This window comes from Emys orbicularis, chromosome 5, assembly GCF_028017835.1.
Source record: "Emys orbicularis isolate rEmyOrb1 chromosome 5, rEmyOrb1.hap1, whole genome shotgun sequence".
Taxonomy (NCBI): Eukaryota; Metazoa; Chordata; order Testudines; family Emydidae; genus Emys; species Emys orbicularis.
Window position 1 is genome coordinate 58,693,854 of NC_088687.1, and position 18,129 is coordinate 58,711,982.

General features: G+C 40.6%; 1 protein-coding gene across 2 annotated transcripts in view; it reads left to right on the plus strand.

Annotated features, from left to right (window-relative positions):
* EDNRA (endothelin receptor type A) overlaps positions 1–17,667 on the plus strand; it is a 38,452-nt gene extending 20,785 nt beyond the window's left edge. The window contains exons 2-7 of one of the 2 annotated variants that reach the window (XM_065405074.1): positions 1,660–1,787; positions 9,178–9,376; positions 12,493–12,645; positions 14,533–14,666; positions 15,121–15,229; positions 17,527–17,667. In XM_065405074.1, coding sequence (XP_065261146.1) covers positions 1,660–1,787; positions 9,178–9,376; positions 12,493–12,645; positions 14,533–14,666; positions 15,121–15,229; positions 17,527–17,667 — 864 coding nt within the window. The remainder of the gene's footprint in view (positions 1–1,659; positions 1,788–9,177; positions 9,377–12,492; positions 12,646–14,532; positions 14,667–15,120; positions 15,230–17,526) is intronic. The other variant, XM_065405075.1, reaches the window with a different exon arrangement.
* Positions 17,668–18,129: the final 462 nt, after the last annotated feature.

The following is an 18,129-nucleotide window of genomic DNA, read 5'->3' on the forward strand; positions in this document are numbered from 1 at the left end:
GAAAAAAAGCACAAGTGCAGGGACTACTCTTTCCTGAGGTGAAACTTGGGGATATTCAAATTTCAGGGTTTAATTCAGCCATCCACATAATTAAGATCTAGATCTGGATCTGAACTTCCTCAAATGTTCAGAGGATTAGGACCCAAGGAGGCTGGTTGGGCCCATCATTGCTGTTAATTAAGTAATGCACAACGAGAAATTCAGCATAGTCTCTCCAACTTTCTAAAGTAACTGGGTATTACTTCCCACCTTCCCCTGAAACAAATGGAAGACATTTGTGATTACCACTTGCAGAGTGTCATGCAAATGCGCTATGTTCCATGCCTTTGGTCAGTAAGACTGGGTATAAATAAAAAAATGAACGTATTGTTATTATTCTGTACTTCCTTCAAAAAATGATGTTATGCAGACTTCAGGACATTGACAGAATCTCATCCCAGGCTCAGATGCATTGTATTTCAATTTTACATATAAGGTTTTGAGTTATATAACCTATTTCATAGATGTGAAAAAAAGTGTGAGTAATACAAGGAGCAAAGCTTTGTAAGCATCTTTACTTGTTCAAAGCATAATTGACAGCTGGGATGGAGATTACTGTTGGTTCCCTAATTATGCAGAAGAATCAATTTATTCACATTTGTTATGTTGATACATCCTAGGGGAGAGAAATGTTAGTCCAAACTGCTGCCACTCATGCATATACTCACTTACAACTGCCTGTCTATTGTCACCTACCACAGCCCACCTGGGGGATGCCTGCCCTTTAAAATATAACATGGTACAAATTGTATACATGTAATAATAATCTTTCCACAGGTTTCATAATTCAGCATCCAAAACTGTCACAAGTGGTAAATTTACAATGATAAGAATCTGTTTGTGTGCAACAATGAGAATTAGGCTCTTAAGTGTCCCATTATGAGGTGTGAGTCATGCCTTGAATGCTAGACTCTGGGCCAAATTCAGCCCTGGTGAAAGCAGACACATGGGGTTTGGTCCAGCTTATGCCAGGCAGGGCCGGCTTTAGGCCGATTCCACCGATTCCCCGGAATCGGGCCCCGCCTAAGAGGACCCCGCGCCTTAGGCGCCTTTTTAAATTTTAAATTTTTTTTACTCACCCGGCGGCGGTCCGCTCCGGCTCTTTGGCGGCACTTCAGCGGTGGGGGTCCGCTCTGGGTCTTCAGCAGCATTTCAGCGGCGGGGGGTCCTTCAGTGCCACGGAAGATGCAGAGCGGACCCCCCGCCGCCAAAGTGCCGCCGAGGACCGGGACCACTGCCGGGTATTCGAATCGGGCCCCGCAGGTCCTAAAGCCGGCCCTGATGCCAGGGTAGGGTTGACTTTGATTTTCTGTGTGCATAACAGTGGCTGAAGCATTTTAGGAAAGGCTCCTTTAACAGTGAAACTGTTACTACCTCAGTTGGAGAGGATCAATACATCCTTCCACTGCTTATGTTTAAACACTCTCCTTAATTCCTCCATGTTTCTACGGCAGCAGAATTACCTCCCAGTTTCATTCATTACCAAGAGAATTGCTTAAACATGAAGAATTTGGGGCTGTTAGGGCTGGATCCGAAGATAGGTCATGATTACAGTTTGTTACATATTCACGGTCTACATTATCATTCAAAGTTTCTGATTATCTTATGTCCTTTCTTTAGCTTCATGCTCAGCGGTGGCCATTTGAGGATTCTGCTTTCGGGCTGTTTCTTTGCAAATTCCTCCCCTTTATACAGAAGGCATCAGTGGGCATCACAGTCCTCAATCTCTGTGCCCTTAGTGTGGACAGGTATAGTATCTCTCATCCTTTTGTTGGACACTCTTCTTTGAGACCTCTCACTTGTGCTTGTTCTAGAACTGAGAGCCTTATACCACAGGTATAAGTGCATATCTTAACAGTGCATCTTGTTCATATTCTCAAAAACATATAGGATTCAGTTTTACTGTTAGGATTTGTTGTATGGCAAGTTTTAGTCTTTTTTGAAAATGTATGTACTAAAATCCCTATTTTTCCTCACTCAAAGGACAAAAAGCTTTCTAGGCGCAAGTCATTGTAGGCAATGATCTAAAAGCACAGCACAGGGGCCAAAGAATCTCTGTGTTCTAATCCTGGCTGGCGCTTACTTCCTTTGTAGCCATGGACAAATCACTCATGCCCAAATTTTCAAACCTGAATGCCTAAGATCAAGAACCTACATCCATATGTAGGTCCCTAAATAAAAGTGTCCTTATTTTTAGGGGTGCACTCAAAGAGCATCCAGTGCTCCTACTGATGTCAGTAGATGTCCCATTGACTTAAATAAAGTGGGCCTGATTTTCAAACATGTTGAAGTCAGTGGGAGATCCGAGTGCATCTCTGAAACTCAGGTCACTTTTATGTAAGTATTTAACTTTAGACACCCTCATTTGAAAATTTTGGTATTAACCTCTCTGGGTCAGTTCCTGATTTCACTGGGGTTAATTGAGATTTACTCTGGTGCAACTGAAATTTGAATCTGACCTTACATGTCTGTTTGCCCCCAACATATTCCCTGCAAATATTTACTATAGTAGTGTGAGGTGCTAAATAATGTATCCTTGGCAAAACATATAAAATGGGGATAACAATACCCTTGTGAGGAATGTTAAGTTTTGAGAACTAACAAGATACAGTAACTCCTCACTTAAAGTCATCGTTGCTGATCAATTAGAGAACATGCTCGTTTAAAGTTGTGCAATGCTCCCTTATAACGTTGTTTGGCAGCCACCTGCTTTGTCCACTGCTTGCAGAAAGAGCAGCCCGTTGGAGCTAGCTGGTGGGGGCTTGGAACCAGGGTGGACCAGCAGCCCCCCTATCAGCTCCCGTCTCCCCTAAGTTCCCTGTGCAGCAGCCACCCAGCAGGCTATCAATTGCTGGCAGTTCAGCTGCCCCTCCCCCACCTGCCATATGCTGCTCCTGCCCTCTGCCTTGGAGCTGCTCCCGGGAGCCTCCTGCTTGCTGTGCGGGGGGGGGGCAAAGGGGGGCTAATATCAGGGTGTCTCCCTCCCCCCTGCTCCTGCCCCCCCTTGCCCCATCTCCATAAAGCAGGGGGAGGACACGACAGGGCTCAACTTGCTGATCTACTTAAAAAGGCAATGTACTTAGAGTGGGGTCAGCATACTTAAAGGGGTAATGCGCATCTCTCTCTCACACACAGGGGGTGTGTCTGTCTGCCATGCTGTCTCCCCTCCCTCCATTTGTGCTGCCTTGTAGAGTATGAGGCTACATTAACAACAATGTGTTAACCCTTGAGGGCTCAGCCGAGTGCTAGATTTAGCAGTAAGGCATTCCCTGGAAAATATCCCACCCTCTTACTTCACCACCCCAACCAAGCTTCACAATCATCATTTCTGTGTACAGTACTAAATTGTTTGTTTAAAACTTATACCGTGTGTGTGTGTGTGTGTGTGTGTGTATATATATATATATATATATATATATATATATATATATATATAGTCTTTTGTCTGGTGAAAAAAATTTCCCTGGAACCTAACCCCCCAATTTACATTAATTCTTATGGGGAAATTGGATTCTCGTAACATCGTTTCGCTTAAAGTCGCATTTTTCAGGAACATAACTACAACGTTAAGCGAGAAGTTACAGTACTGATTCTAATCCCACACTAGCTTTATACTTCAATGGAAATAGCATAGAGTTGTTTTGGTGATTAATTAGTTAATGTTTGTAAAGTATTATATATGTGATAATTAACTACAATGGAGTTACTCCCAATTTACTGCAGTATTAGTGAGAGTAGCATAGGGCCCAGTGGGATTGCACTGGTCAGAATTTATCCCATAAACTATACATTCCACATATGTTGTTGATGTAGGATCTGTTCCTTAGAGCACTCTCTCACGATCTCACATTTCTACTTCAAAGTTTTACACTGAGGCAAATATCATTCCCACATCTTTTGGGAGATAAAATTATTTTTCCAGTGCTCAGACCCAGTATTTGGATGGAGTTTTGAGTTTTTCAGTTTTGGGGTGCAGTTAAAGAAATATGAGGTAATAGCGCAATGTTATGTTCCACTTCAGATACAGATACTACTAAGTTACCCATGCTGATTGTGAATTATGTAAATTTTTTAATTGTGCATCTTGTTTTCCATGGTGCAAAACTAAGCCAACATAGTTTTTGGAAGTGCTGCTTTAAGCTTGGCATCAGTGCATTAACACAACATCATTTCTTATATTTGTGGACAAATTGTGTATCAAAGTTATCAACATTTTCAACTAGAACTTGAGAAAGTAAAGCAGAGAACAAAATAAGTATGTGTTACATAAGTAAAAGTTTCATTTGTTGTTGCCAAATTAATTGGTCTTATTGTGCAAAGCACAGAAACATGGGTTGGGAGTAAAATAACAGTATTCATAAACATGATAACTATTATCATCTTGCTATCAAAGATGATTGGACATCTTTTGTCATTCAAAATAACAAATTTATATGTAAAAACGGATCATGGGTTGTTTGTTATGAACTTCCAAATTAGTGTTAGCAGCAGAAAGAATTTTAGAATTGTTGAAACCACATAGCAAGCTAAATGAATATATTCCAGTAAAATATGACCAATTAGCCCTGTAAATTACCAAAACAAGAATCGTTCTTATTTTTCATAGGTAACAAGCTAAAAAAAAAAACCCTCCAACCTCTTTTGTCATATTAAAAGCCTTGTTAAAATACAAAATAAATCTGAGATCTTACTGGAAAAGAAGTCTGAACACTGATTCAAACTCCAGCGAAATTCTATCTGAAAGGGAAGCCAAGACAAAGCATTGCTGCTTTAACTACTACTTCTCTAGAGAAATAGGTAATTAAATATCTGGAAAAGTTATACATGGTCATTAATAAAACAGCTTTGTTTTATGCCTCAAGCCCCACAGTTGGTGTCAATTACACATACATCCTTGACTTCAAATGGCAGAACTTAATCAGAAAAACCCAGTGTTCCACATCTTTGGTCACTGTTGCTCCTCTAATCATCTTTTGTGGATGTTAACCCTGATTTAGGAACCTTAAGTTTGCTCCTTTTTGCAAGGATTGTCCCTGCCTTTAACTATATCTGTCTATTATGAAACCCTGCCCATTACCCATGCCCACGCAGAAACTGGCCTGCATGGATGGTGTACTAAGGTTTAACTGTTTATGCCCAGGGGAACAATGCTGTTCACATGTGGAGAAGGTTTTTAGAGGCTGACAGACAGTGCCACACCAGCCGTTTACCCTTTAAAGGAAATGCACATTTGTTGCAAATCCCTGTCAGGCATTTTTAAACTCTGGTTCATGGTGATGACTACAGTCTGAGTCTTTTCTAAACAGTGCCTGACTGTGACTAAGGCTATGTCTACAGTACTGCCTAATGTTGGGAAAACTTAGGTCACTAAGGGGTTTTTTTTCCCACTGAGTTTTTTACTCTTGCTCATGTCCCAGACAATGATTGTAAGGTGAAGGGTAAAGGTAAGGATCTTATCCCGTATGTGTAAGGTCTCATTTAGCCTTTGTTGCATACTGTACTGTGTGGAACTCACTCCAGGTTATATGCTTTCACCTGGTAGCCCAGTTTTCAGTATCTATAAAGATGGGTAAGATCATGCCAATAAACCACAGCACTGAGTGGTCGCCATAAATATCCTCCCAGCCACCACCCAGCTGGCTGCAGCTGAGCTGGCTTTTCTAGTGAGCAGTCATTGTAGTCTCTTCCCAAAAAGAACAGATCAATAGCAGGAGAACCAGTGTGGTTTAGTGGAGTTAGCATAGGAATGAAAGCAAGGGATTATTTGTACTCTAAATTTGATTCTGACAATAACTCGTTCTTTGTCCTTGGTCAAATCACTTCCCCTTTCTGCATTAGTTTCCCCTTCTGTAAAATGGGGATGGTAGTACTTTACTACTATAGGGATTACATAATGTTTGTTAACCTCTATATAAACAGGGGAGTAGTGAGTAGGAGCAGATAGATGATTTTACCTCTGTATTCAGCATTGGTGAGACCGATACGGGAATACTGCATACAGTTCTGATGTCCACATTTCAAAAAATTGGAGAGGGTGCAGGAAAAACCCACAAAAATAATTCAAAGCCTGGGGGGGAAGCCTTCCACTGAGACACTTAAAAACCTCTGTCGGTTCAGTTTATCAAACAGAAAATTGAGAATTACTTGATTACAGTGTATAAGTACCTCTGCTGGAAGAAAATACCGGATACTAAAGTGCTCTTCATTCTAGTGGAGGAAGGCATAAGAACCAATGGCTGGAAGATGAAGTGAGGCAAATTCCAATCAGAAATAAGGCAAGCATTTTTAACAGTGAGGGTGATTAACCATTGGAACAACCTGCCAAGGATAGTGGTGGATTCTCCATCTCCTGATGTCTGCAAATCAAGACGGGATGCTTTTTTTGGAGCAAATACTTTACCCAAACACAAACTATTGGGCTCAATGCAGGGGTACCCAGCTCTGCAACATTTTCACACTCCTAATTATAGGCCGTTGGGGGCTAGACAAAGATCCTTTGTATTAAATAGTTCACAGTACACACACTTGTAAAATTACAGTACACTATTTTACTGAAGTTATCTTTGTACCAATTGAGTACAGCTGACCATATAATTTCTGTATGAAAATGTATTCAACAAATTCTGATAATCAAATTATTACATTTATTCTTTATTTGAAATTATTCAAATTCAATAAATAATTCTTGGTCTGATGAGTCATTTGAATTGTGAGCTGCAAAAATCACAACTGAATATGCAGGACCCAATTCTCCACTGCCCTCCCTCTTGTATAGTGATTTACAGCTGTGCAAAAAGGTTGTAAAACATGACCAATTCTGAATAATAGTTTACTTTGCACAAGTGTAAATGACTGCACAAAGTGTAGGGAAGTAGAGAATCAGGTTCACAACTTGCAATTCACTCAATTACAAAAGTTACATGAGTAACTAACAGCACGAACTTCAGATAGTGTATTTGACTGTAATTTGCAGTTCACAGTTACACACAGTATTAGTTATATATATAATCCAATTGGGGAACTGAAATAATATCACATGACTTGTGTAACTGAATGAGAATTTTACAAACATACAATTCTAAGTTCAGTTTCTATTAATATTCATGTACATGTGCTGAAATGATCCTTCTATGGATATTCCTGCTAATAAAATTCAAGCACTTGAAATTTTTTCACAAAGCAACACTGAAAAGGGTCAAAGATATGATCAAACCAACTTGATTTTGAAAGTGAATAAATATTAAGGCAAAATTTCTTTGGCTATTCAGTCAGCTCTGTTACTGAGGGTAATTTCCTAAATCATTCAAATACAGTTTGCTCAGTTAGATGATCTTATAGCTTTGTCTCATATGCCCTCCAGGGACTGAGCAATCACCTAAACTCTTAGGGCATTCTCAGAGCATAGGAATACATTTCAAATAAGGTTTTTTTGAGTTTTTCCTTTGTTTTCCCCCCTGCAAGTCTAAAATGGCCTTCGTTGTTTTAATATCTTGAAGAGCTTATATAACTTAAGACTAAGGCTAGGTCTACACTACCCGCCTGAATCGGCGGGTAGAAATCGATCTCTTGGGGATCAACTTATCACGTCTCGTCAGGACGCGACAATCGATCCCCGAATCGACGCGCTTACTCCACCAGCGGAGGTGGGAGTAAGCGCCGTCGACTGGGAGCCGCGGCAGTCGATTTTGCCGCCGTCCTCACAACAGGGTAAGTCGGATCTGATACGTCGAATTCAGCTACGCTATTCGCGTAGCTGAATTTGCGTATCTTAAATCGACCCCCCCCCCTGTAGTGAGGATGTAGCCTAAGAGCCTTTCCCCAGCATGTCTTGCAAGTATGCTGTATGAGCCTGTAGTATACACCAGAGAGAGATATTCTAGTCTGTATACTATTAAAGTGATGAAAAACTGAGCACTTTGCACCTTCCACTTTTATATTCTCTGCTATTATTCTACAGTCCTGCCATCCAATAGTTTTCCTCTGAGAGTAAGGGCCCAATCCTGCATCCATTGATTCAGTCTATTTCCCAAACATCCTTGCTGTATGAGACTGAATTCATAAGTCCACCATCACATTAATGAGATTGTACATGGAACTTCCACCAGGCCCTACAATGACTAACAACATCTCCCATTGGTATTTTTACTTTTTCAGTGGGCCCATATTCATATTGTACATAACTATTGTGTAAGGAGTTGGACAGTATTTCTAGGATTCCTATTTTGTTTTCCAAACTTCAAAAAAATACTTCTTCAGCAGACAGTATGATAAACCTATACCTCCCCATCTGGAATTACTATACTATATTTATTTATTACTATTTTGGGGAAATAAACAAACAAATTAAGCATAAACAGTTTGCAAAGTGGAACTGAATAGATTAAAGAATTCTGCCCACCAGGCCACTTTAGATTATTACAGGGGGACAATATACTGTTGCTGCCAGAGAACCACAGCCTGTTTCTGAAAAGTACTGGTAACCTCTTTATTTTTAAATGGATAACGTTATGGAAAAAAGTGTACTGTTTTTAGCATGGATTTTATTTTCAGACTTTCTTACCCTGTGCTTCAGTTTCTCATAGGAAAAGTGATGTAGGTACTGAGACTGAATTGATATGCTGTCAATAGCACTATCTAGCACCCTTACTATTTGTATTCTGAGGCCAGGCTAGAAATTGCCCCATACTATAAAATTCGGTATTTTTAGCATTTAAAATAAATGGAAGATTGCACTTTAAACCGAGTAAACAAAACACACATGTTTTCCTGCTTGTGATTGGTTTTGTTTTGGGTTTTTTTTCAGTATTTTAGTCTAGGAAGATTGACAACCCTACTCTGGGTATAAAATATTAGTTAACTGCCTGCAGATACAGTGCTGCCCTATGTAAATATTTGCATCCAGCTGTCTACCACCAGCCTCCTGATCTGTTCCACAATGCTCCTGGTGGCATTATGGGTGGTAGGTTTCCTGGATGAGTAGGGTCCTCTGTTATCACATAGGTAACACAGATCTAAGGCTGCCACTCTGAGGGAGTTTAAGGAATCTAGAACCATCCCTGATATGTTAAGACAACCCAAGAGCTCTAGCTCTTAATAAAGAAAATAGGTTGGAATGTCATGCTTATCTCTTTATTTTAGGTACAGAGCAGTTGCCTCCTGGAGTCGTGTTCAGGGAATTGGTATCCCCATGATCACTGCTATTGAAATTTTCTCCATTTGGATTCTCTCCTTTATACTGGCTATTCCAGAAGCAATCGGTTTTGTCATGATACCTTTCAAATACAAAGATGAAAATCATATTACCTGCATGCTCAGTGCTACAAACAAGTTTATGATGGTATGTATAATATTCAAGTAATCAAAGTTCCTTCTTTTGCAATCAACAGTTTAGAATATAGACTCTTGCAGGATGTCGGACTGAAGAGTGAAACAAAGCTTTATTTATCCATTAAAGTTTGAGACTCATACAAAAGTAGATTAACTAGGATAGGGAACTTCAGTTTTAGTCATGAGTCCCCATAGTCAGCCACAGGTAATAAAAGTAAATCTGACCTTAAAGCATTATCCTTTGAAAGACTTGAACGACTCATGTGAGGACATGAATCCCAGGAGGCTGAGAGCATTAGGAAACATGTTTAAAATGCACATTTCCTGTAGAAAACTAGTTCCATGTGGACTTACAAGGCAAACAAAAGGATGCCTATTTCTCTTAAATCAGCCCAGTTTTGTACTTTGATGTAAGCTTCTTTGCAGCTCAGATTCCTTAATTAATCATTTACAGACATCTTGCTGTAGGTTTTATAACTTGGACATGTCAATAAGTAAGTGCTGCATACAGAGTGTACAAGTTGGTCAAGGTTGTGGGTGTATTTTTTGTTGTTCATTTGAACTTTTCTTTATCACACTCATGTAGTCCTCATGGGAGTTTTAGAAAGTGAGGTGTTCCTTTTCAGCACAGAACAGGTCCACCATGGGTAACAGCAGTGCAAGTTTCCCTACATTCCCCTACCAAGATGCTTCAAGCATGATCTGGAGGAACATCCTGTAGCAGGGAAAATAATTCTCTCTGTGTGTGTCTTCTCAGTCCTTGTCTCTCTGCCAACAAGGTGGCAAATGGCAATCTCCACCTGCCCAGCCCAGGCAGCAAAAATTTTAAAATGTGAGGCTTGACTCTCTTTTGGGTTTCTACTACCAGAATCCAGGCTGTGCATCCCTAGTGGTGGAACTTCTGCCCACAGAGAATACAGCTATGCAAAGAGCCCACCACCCCCTCCTCCACGTGGTGATGATGAGAAAAGAGCCAACCAATACAATTCAGAAAGTCAGCTGGGGAGGGGGTTTGGCCAATGCACTAAGGGTGTGTGCTGATTCATCATATGCCCTGAGTGGCTTTTCTAGGTGTGCTCCTATGAAGTCCCATCTGGAACGTAAAGTTGTTCCCCTGAGACGTCCTCCTGAACTATCTCCTTTACTCCTCCCTCCCAATACCACCTCTCAGATCTCAGTTCTGGACTTTATCTGTGCAACAGGAGAAGGAGTAAGTTCACTGAAGTTTGACCTGGTTATATCCTAGCTAGTGGGGATGTCCATTGGAAATTGGGTGCACTGGGCTTTAAAACCCTACTTAAGACCCAAAATCATTCTAGAGGAGAAGTGCTATTGGGCCCAGTTCTGAAAATCTTATCCTGAGTAGTACTTTCTTACTAACAGTCCCACTGGCTTCAATGGGAATATTTGTGTGATAGTCAACATGCATAAAGGTTTCAGAATCAGGCCTATGACCAGTGGTCCCTCCTTTCCTTCCACCTGTGCAGAGAGAAAGCTTTTCCTTAGTAACTTATGTTTTCTCTCATGTAACCCATGGCTGTACTGATGGAGTGCATAAAAAATCAACCTCATTAAATGGACGTCAATTAATCTGGAGTATAGCTTTGATTTTGTTCCTTTTCAGAAGCTGAGCACTATTCAGAAATATACCTAAACAAGATCTCAGACCTCTGACTTCTTTCTACAGTAGTTAGGAGACACATAATCCTCCATTATTAACATCTGATATTTTGGTGCGGGAACTGTGATGTTACAAGTAAGATCACATCCGTTAGGAATAAACAAGCTAGGGGAAAGTGTTTGAGAAAGAAGGGGGTGGTCCCATTTTACACACATCCAGCTCAGTGACTAATAACCTAGAGACAGGAAGTATTTAAAATGTCATATTTCAATGGAGAGTTTTGGTGATTAAAACAGCTCTTCTTTAAAAAGGAAAAATAGAATACAGCATGTCCTCAAGTGTGCAAATATAGCTGCCAACAGAGGAATAAAATTGTAAATGTTTTGTCAAATGTAATATGCCTCCTAAATCACTACCAGCAGTTTAACTGTACATAGGAAAATACTGGGAAGTTATTGTTGGGCCTGATTTCCTGTCGTGAAAGTCACATAGCACACGTACCAGGTAAATAAAGGGTTAAAACTAACCAGACAGCTGAAGCCATTGGAAGCAGCCAGTATTAAGCTTCACATTTTCCAGACAAGCACACATTAAGTGGCCTCTATCTGCCCACTACATAAGCACACCAACTAGTAATCTATCCACTGATAGCTGAGGATGATTACACTTACAAGACATTTTTAACCTGCCCATTTTGGAATCCAAAACAGTTTACAGGAGCCTTAAAAGGTAAATGACTTTTGCTGAGAAAGGCTCTTATCAAGACTTGTTATCCTAGAGGTTTAATATGCAGTTTAGTGTTTGTGTTATTATTGGGACTTAGGAGTCAACTTCCAGCTTGTTTCAATTTGGCAAGTCAGTTGTGTGGTGTTGAGCACTGGTTTACATGAATGAGCATAAATACCCAGCAAGCACTTCCTCAAGCAGCAATTTCCAACCCAAGACAGATTGTAACAAAGTTATAGACAGGTTATCACCAGGGTAAATTAAATGTTTATACTGCTGCCAAATGCCTGTTTTGTCTCTATAAAGTATTCAAGGCTAAAGGTCATCTCCCTGATTCCTCTATATTAGATATAGAAATAGCATGGTAATCAAGGGCATAATATGCTAGGTGCAAACCTTTGTAAAAGAACACCTTATAACTATTTAGTTTCATATAAGGGATGAGTTTAGTCACACCATTATGGAGATTATACTACAGGTTTATTACTAATTCAAACCCTTTAAAACTTTGGGCTAATTAACAAGTGATGGTAAATCAGGAGTAGGAATTAGATATATTTATCTTGTTCCCTGAGAAATGTCTTGATGATGCCTTCTGCAAACAGTCAGAATCCTACTCCACCACAAACACATCTTAGAAGGAACAAGAATGCACAAAGTTCACTCCACTTAATAGGCTCAGAAGAACCACTATCAACCACCACATGTTCCGTTATATATCTGTTGTCCGTTGCATTGCATTTGGAGAGAATTCATTCTCTTTTTTCTCTCATCTTCAGTTTTACAAAAACGCAAAGGATTGGTGGCTGTTTGGATTTTATTTCTGTGTGCCACTAGCATGTACTGCTGTCTTTTACACACTAATGACTTGTGAAATGTTAAACAGAAGGAACAGCAATTTGAGAATTGCCCTCAGCGAACATCTTAAGCAGGTAAATATTAGGGAATCCAAGGTCGGGAAAACACTGCTGCTGTGTCTGCAAGTTGGTTTATAAACATTTCAAAACAGGTTTTAATAAAATAAATTCCAGAAATAGAAAGTGAGGCTACTGGTGACTTCTGACCTTGAGGTATTCAACCAAACCCAGAACACAAGAGTAATTTATAGAATAGGTAAATATTGGAGACTGTATGTTCAAGAGCCTAAACAGCGTTTATTTCCTTTCCTAAGAAAGTGTGAGAGTCTTGCTCACCCACTCTTTAACCTTAAATCTCTACTGGCTAAATTCCTTGGAATGCTGCTACAAAGATTTGGCAAAAATTGGCAAAATGATCTCTAGCTCTTTTCAAGAAATGTAAAGTATTCAGCTGTAGCTAAAGTGGAAAGGACCAGCAGAGCTTTATGTTTTCTGAATTTTTACCCCTAAACATAAAGCTCTGCTGGTCCTTTCCACTTTAGCTACAGCTGAATACTTCACATTTCTTGAAAAGAGCTAGAGATCATGCATCCTAGTTATAAACACTTTGGCCTTGTCTAAACTAGACTCTTTGGAGAAATCACCCTTTGTTGTACTGGTGGTAGAAACAGTAAGAGCACTAGTGTAGACAGGGTTCGGGCCGCCATCAGCATTTTTGCTACTCTCTCATCTACACCTACTCTGAACAGTTTTAGATAGTGATAAAAACACCAGTGTCTTGTTTACATTGATGCTCCCATCATTGCAACCATGAGTGGCAAAAAGAAGTCTAGTGTAAACACTGATTACGGTGCAAAGTCACTCACAGTAATATCAGACCGTACTTTGCTTGGTTTGCAGCTCTTTTCTATATTACCTTCTGGACTGCGGTTTTAAAACCTTTAGCCAAGTCCCTGCAATTAAGGTCTGAAAGGAGGCTACAATTGCTACCTCACCCCCTCAAATCCTGACCCTCTGTCTACAGCTGTGAATGACCCTTTAAAGGCTGTACCTGTGCAGTCTCACTGCACAAGGGTGAGTCCTAGGGTTTTTACCCCATTCATAATACAAAGTGAGCTCTATGAGAGTGCTCTCCACAGCTGTGCTTGAAAGGGAATAGAGCCAGAGTCAGGTGGGCCAAAGGAGAGACTAAATCCTCCACCATTCAGATGCTCCAGTCCTTTCCCACATGGGGCAGGTGGCTTTAGGACCCCAGAGTACACTCCAGACATTAGAAATAGAAGTGTGTGGGGAGGACTCCTCCCACTACTTTCCCCTTGCTGTGATCTCCAAAGCCCAGCCAAGGTGGATTTGTGCCTCAGTTTATAAAAAAGTGTCTTTTTAATTGTCATTTTTGCTCTCTCACTTTCTCCCCTTCCTCACACAGCCTCCTCCACATTGAATCTTAATTATGCTCCTGGCTGCAGCAGCCCCATTCTTAGCACAGAAGTCAAAGTTACATCAGATTTCATATTTTGATAACTGCTATTAAAAGAAAGAAGCAATAATAATATTAAGTCATATTAGGAGATTAACTGGAGTAATGTGGCTGAAAATTGTAACAACTTTGGCTTACCCTCCATGTTATATTCCAGTGGCAGCTGCAAAGGCAACAACTATATTCTCAACACCCTCCCCCCCCACACACACACAATTCCTTTCACTAACCCACCCACACCTGTTGGACAGGACATGTGCATTGACAAGACTCAGGTGAAACCATCTGTAAAGGCCTGAGCCTGTAGTCTGCTCATGAAAAGCTCCCCCTCAATTTAATAGTTGTTCCTGAATAAACATGAGTTTTGCATGAGCAATCTTAAGTGCATGCATTTATCTAGACTGCCTATTTTTGTGCTGCTATCACTTATATAGCAATGTGACTGACATGTATCAGTAATCTTTTTATTTGCTTTCTTCCTTCAGCGTCGAGAAGTTGCAAAGACAGTTTTCTGTCTGGTAGTGATTTTTGCCCTTTGCTGGTTTCCTCTCCATTTGAGCCGAATTTTGAAGAAAATGGTATACAATGAAAGGGACCCTAACAGATGTGAACTGCTCAGGTACTGTATCTTCTTACCTCAACCATTTATAATGAAAAAATATAGGGTGATATGTTACCTAGAGTTTAATGTGATTGTTCATGCAGCTGTGAGAACTGGTAACTTAACCTGTCAGAGCCAGACACTAGAAGATTATAAGTGCTGACTCTTCCATTTTCTGATCCTTCCATTATATCCTTCAGTTTTAGGGGATTCCATTCCAATGAGGTTTCATAATAAAGCAGAATTTGGACCATTGCCATTATGTTCACCTTCCTCTCATTTTTCCAAACTGGAATGTCTGACTAGTTATTTCAGACAGGCCTTTGCTGACACATTGCCTATGTTAGAAGAAGATCAGTATAGACCGTAGAGAATTGGCCTATACATCAGAGAAAAGTATCCATGTGCTATGCTTGTGCCCTTACAATGTGTAAAGAGTTGTAATTATTTTACTTTCTCTTTTGTTGCCTAGTTTCTTGTTGCCACTGGATTACATCAGCATTAACCTGGCAACCATGAACTCTTGTATAAACCCCATAGCTCTCTATTTTGTGAGCAAGAAGTTTAAAAACTGTTTCCAGGTAAGACTTCTGGCATGAGACATTTTTATGTAGCTGTCCCGCAGACATGCTCCATTAAAGTACTTAATGATGATATAGGTATTTATAAAGTTTAAGGAAGAGCATGTAAAGGTATGAAGTTATCTAATTTATTAGCTAGAAGGTCACATAGCACACATACCAGACTGAGAGCTGAAGCTATCCATGCAGTGTAGATACTAAACCAGTATAATAGAATTTTGACAAACTCCACCAAGTCAAACATTCAGTGATCTATGCATGTACATCTTAGGTACTGTCTACCCACTTAATGCGCAGACATGGAGTGGAATTCATTTGATCACATTTCTCCCAATATTAGCATCTACTCAGAATGATGAATATGTCTGGCAGAAATCCCAATCTGCCTGTGATCAGGAAATCACAGTTTGGCTCAAATTTGCAACTTTGGAAGCCCAAAGTTAGGAAACTAAATCCAAACTCTGGAAGTTAAATAAGTGGAATGGCTTTCAGAATTGTTGGACAGCTGTATAGTCCATTTTTCACATGAACTCAAAATGGACACCTGAAAACTTAGGGCTAAAGTAACCTCCTTTACTTATCACACTGTACCTCCAGATTGCTGTTGTTGGTGCTTCCTAAAGTATCCATTCACAACAAAAGTAGTAAAGTGAGAGAGAAGATGAGAGTGAAGAGCAGAGTAGAAAGAAGTAGAATGGGGGGGAGGGGACTGTGAAACCAGCTGACCCTTCAAAATATGTATAGTTTCCTTAGCTGTTAGGATTATATGCAAAGGAAAGAAAGCAAACCCGCCAATGTGTGACACAAGCCAATGAATCATGTGACAAATGGTTACAATGTGGAACACCTGTGTTTTGTTCAGCATTGCATGCACTAATTTAGAGGGTTTTTTAGGATATTTCCAGGGCCGGCTCTAGGCACCAGCATTCCAAGCATGTGCTTGGGGCGGCACTCTTCAAGGGGGCGACATTCCGGCCCTTTGGGTGGCACTTTTCAAGGGGCGGCACTCCAGCTTTTTTTGTTGTTGTTGTTGCTTGGGGCAGCAAAATACCTGGAGCTGGCCCTGGATATTTCCACACTTTATAAATGAAATAAAACCAGGTTTGCAAGCAGTTACAAATTGCGGGGGGCTGAGGCGGCAATCCCTGCCCAGGATGCTTGGGGACTGGTGCGTTTGTGGAAAGGATCTTTGCCTGGACCTCTCATTGGATATCTGGAGAACTGGGGCTGGAAATAGAGTTGGACTTACCCAGGCTGCCTCCAATATAATTAATTCAGTCCCTCTGCCTGCCCCAGTACAATTAGTTCAGGCCATCCCCCACCCCATCATACAATTAATTTATGCCTCTCATCCCCTCACTATAACCCACCCCCACATCTCCCATACCAAAAACAATACATTCAGGCTACCCTCCCATGTTACAATTAAGTTATCCCCCTACCTGAGTATCAATACCGTTATTTTACATCCCAACCCACAGATACACAATACAGTTAACTTAAGTCTAGCTCTGCCTATCTGCAAAGCTCTTTTGCTGCTGTGTCCCAGAGAGGTCACTAGTCCTGCTATTGCTGCTGGAATCCCAGTCCTCATTCCCCTTCCCTCTCCGGAGCAGAGTCACGAATCCCACCTGCCTAGGATCGGACTTTGTTTTCCATGAGAGGGGGGAGAAAGCCTGAGGGAGCAGGTTGTGCTGCTGCACTTTTCAAAAGAGGTAATGGAGCCTCCCAGCCTGTGCAGAATCCAGCATCATAGGCTTGAGTCACCATCCTCACCACTCTCCTGGCTAAAAAGAAAAAAAAAGTCTGCTCCTGCTCTTACTCTCTCTGCTTCTTAGAGGGTGGAAGGGATGAAGAAGGAGGGAAAGAAAGGATGAGAATCTAAAGAGGATGAGGATGAGGATCTCTTGTTTTCCTCACCCCCACCTGTCTGCTACTACTAGACCTTGTCTTGGAACACTGCCTTAGTTTGCAGGACAGGAAGGGATCATCTGCTGTAGAGTGGAATGCATTACACTTGAGGAGCGTGGTGGGATCTCAACTTGCACACCTTACTCAGGCAAAATTCCCATTCAGTGAAGTGAAAATTTTGCCTAAATAAGGAGTGTAAGGTCAGGCCTTAATTTTGTGTCATACAGATGGGCAATTACAGAATCACCTGCATTTTTAAGGCCAAACTCTGCCTATGTGCAGCTCCCACTTCTTCACTTGGAATCCCATGCACACATTTGAAGACAGAATATAGTTCTATAGAGAGTTTCTAGATTTATGTTATTTGGAATCTTTTTTCTTTCCAGTCATGTCTCTGCTGTTGCTGCTACCGATCCAAAAGTCTAGTGACTTCAGTGCCAATGAATGGAACAAGCATTCAGTGGAAAAACCATGAACTAAATAACCACAATACAGATCGAAGCAGCCATAAGGACAGCATAAACTGAGACTGAAGGACACTGAGACCACTTCAGAATCCAGGAGGAAAAAATGTCACATGAAAGCTGTTTAAGAGGGAATCCACTGAGTGTTCCACAAAATATAATCCATTCAGAAGCTCTTTGCCCTTCTACCCTAATTTCAGAGGTGATTTAATGGATTGACTATAAATTTAAAGATCTGCAAATTGGGATCCTCTTGACAATGTTGCTGTCTCTGAAAATTACATTCACCTTCTTAATGAAAAATGAAAGACTCACTCAGCACTGTGCAGGATGTTTGCAATCTTTGACCCAAGCAGGAAGTGTCCAGTGGGTACCTGGTACCCAGCCATCTTTTTACTTGATAGCCAATTAGAATTAGTCACCATGGGATTTTCAGAAGATGTTGAATGTGGAATCTGTGAGGATATAGTTTATCTCTGTCTTTCTGCCACTTTTTAAAGGAAACATTTAACTGAGTGGTGAATA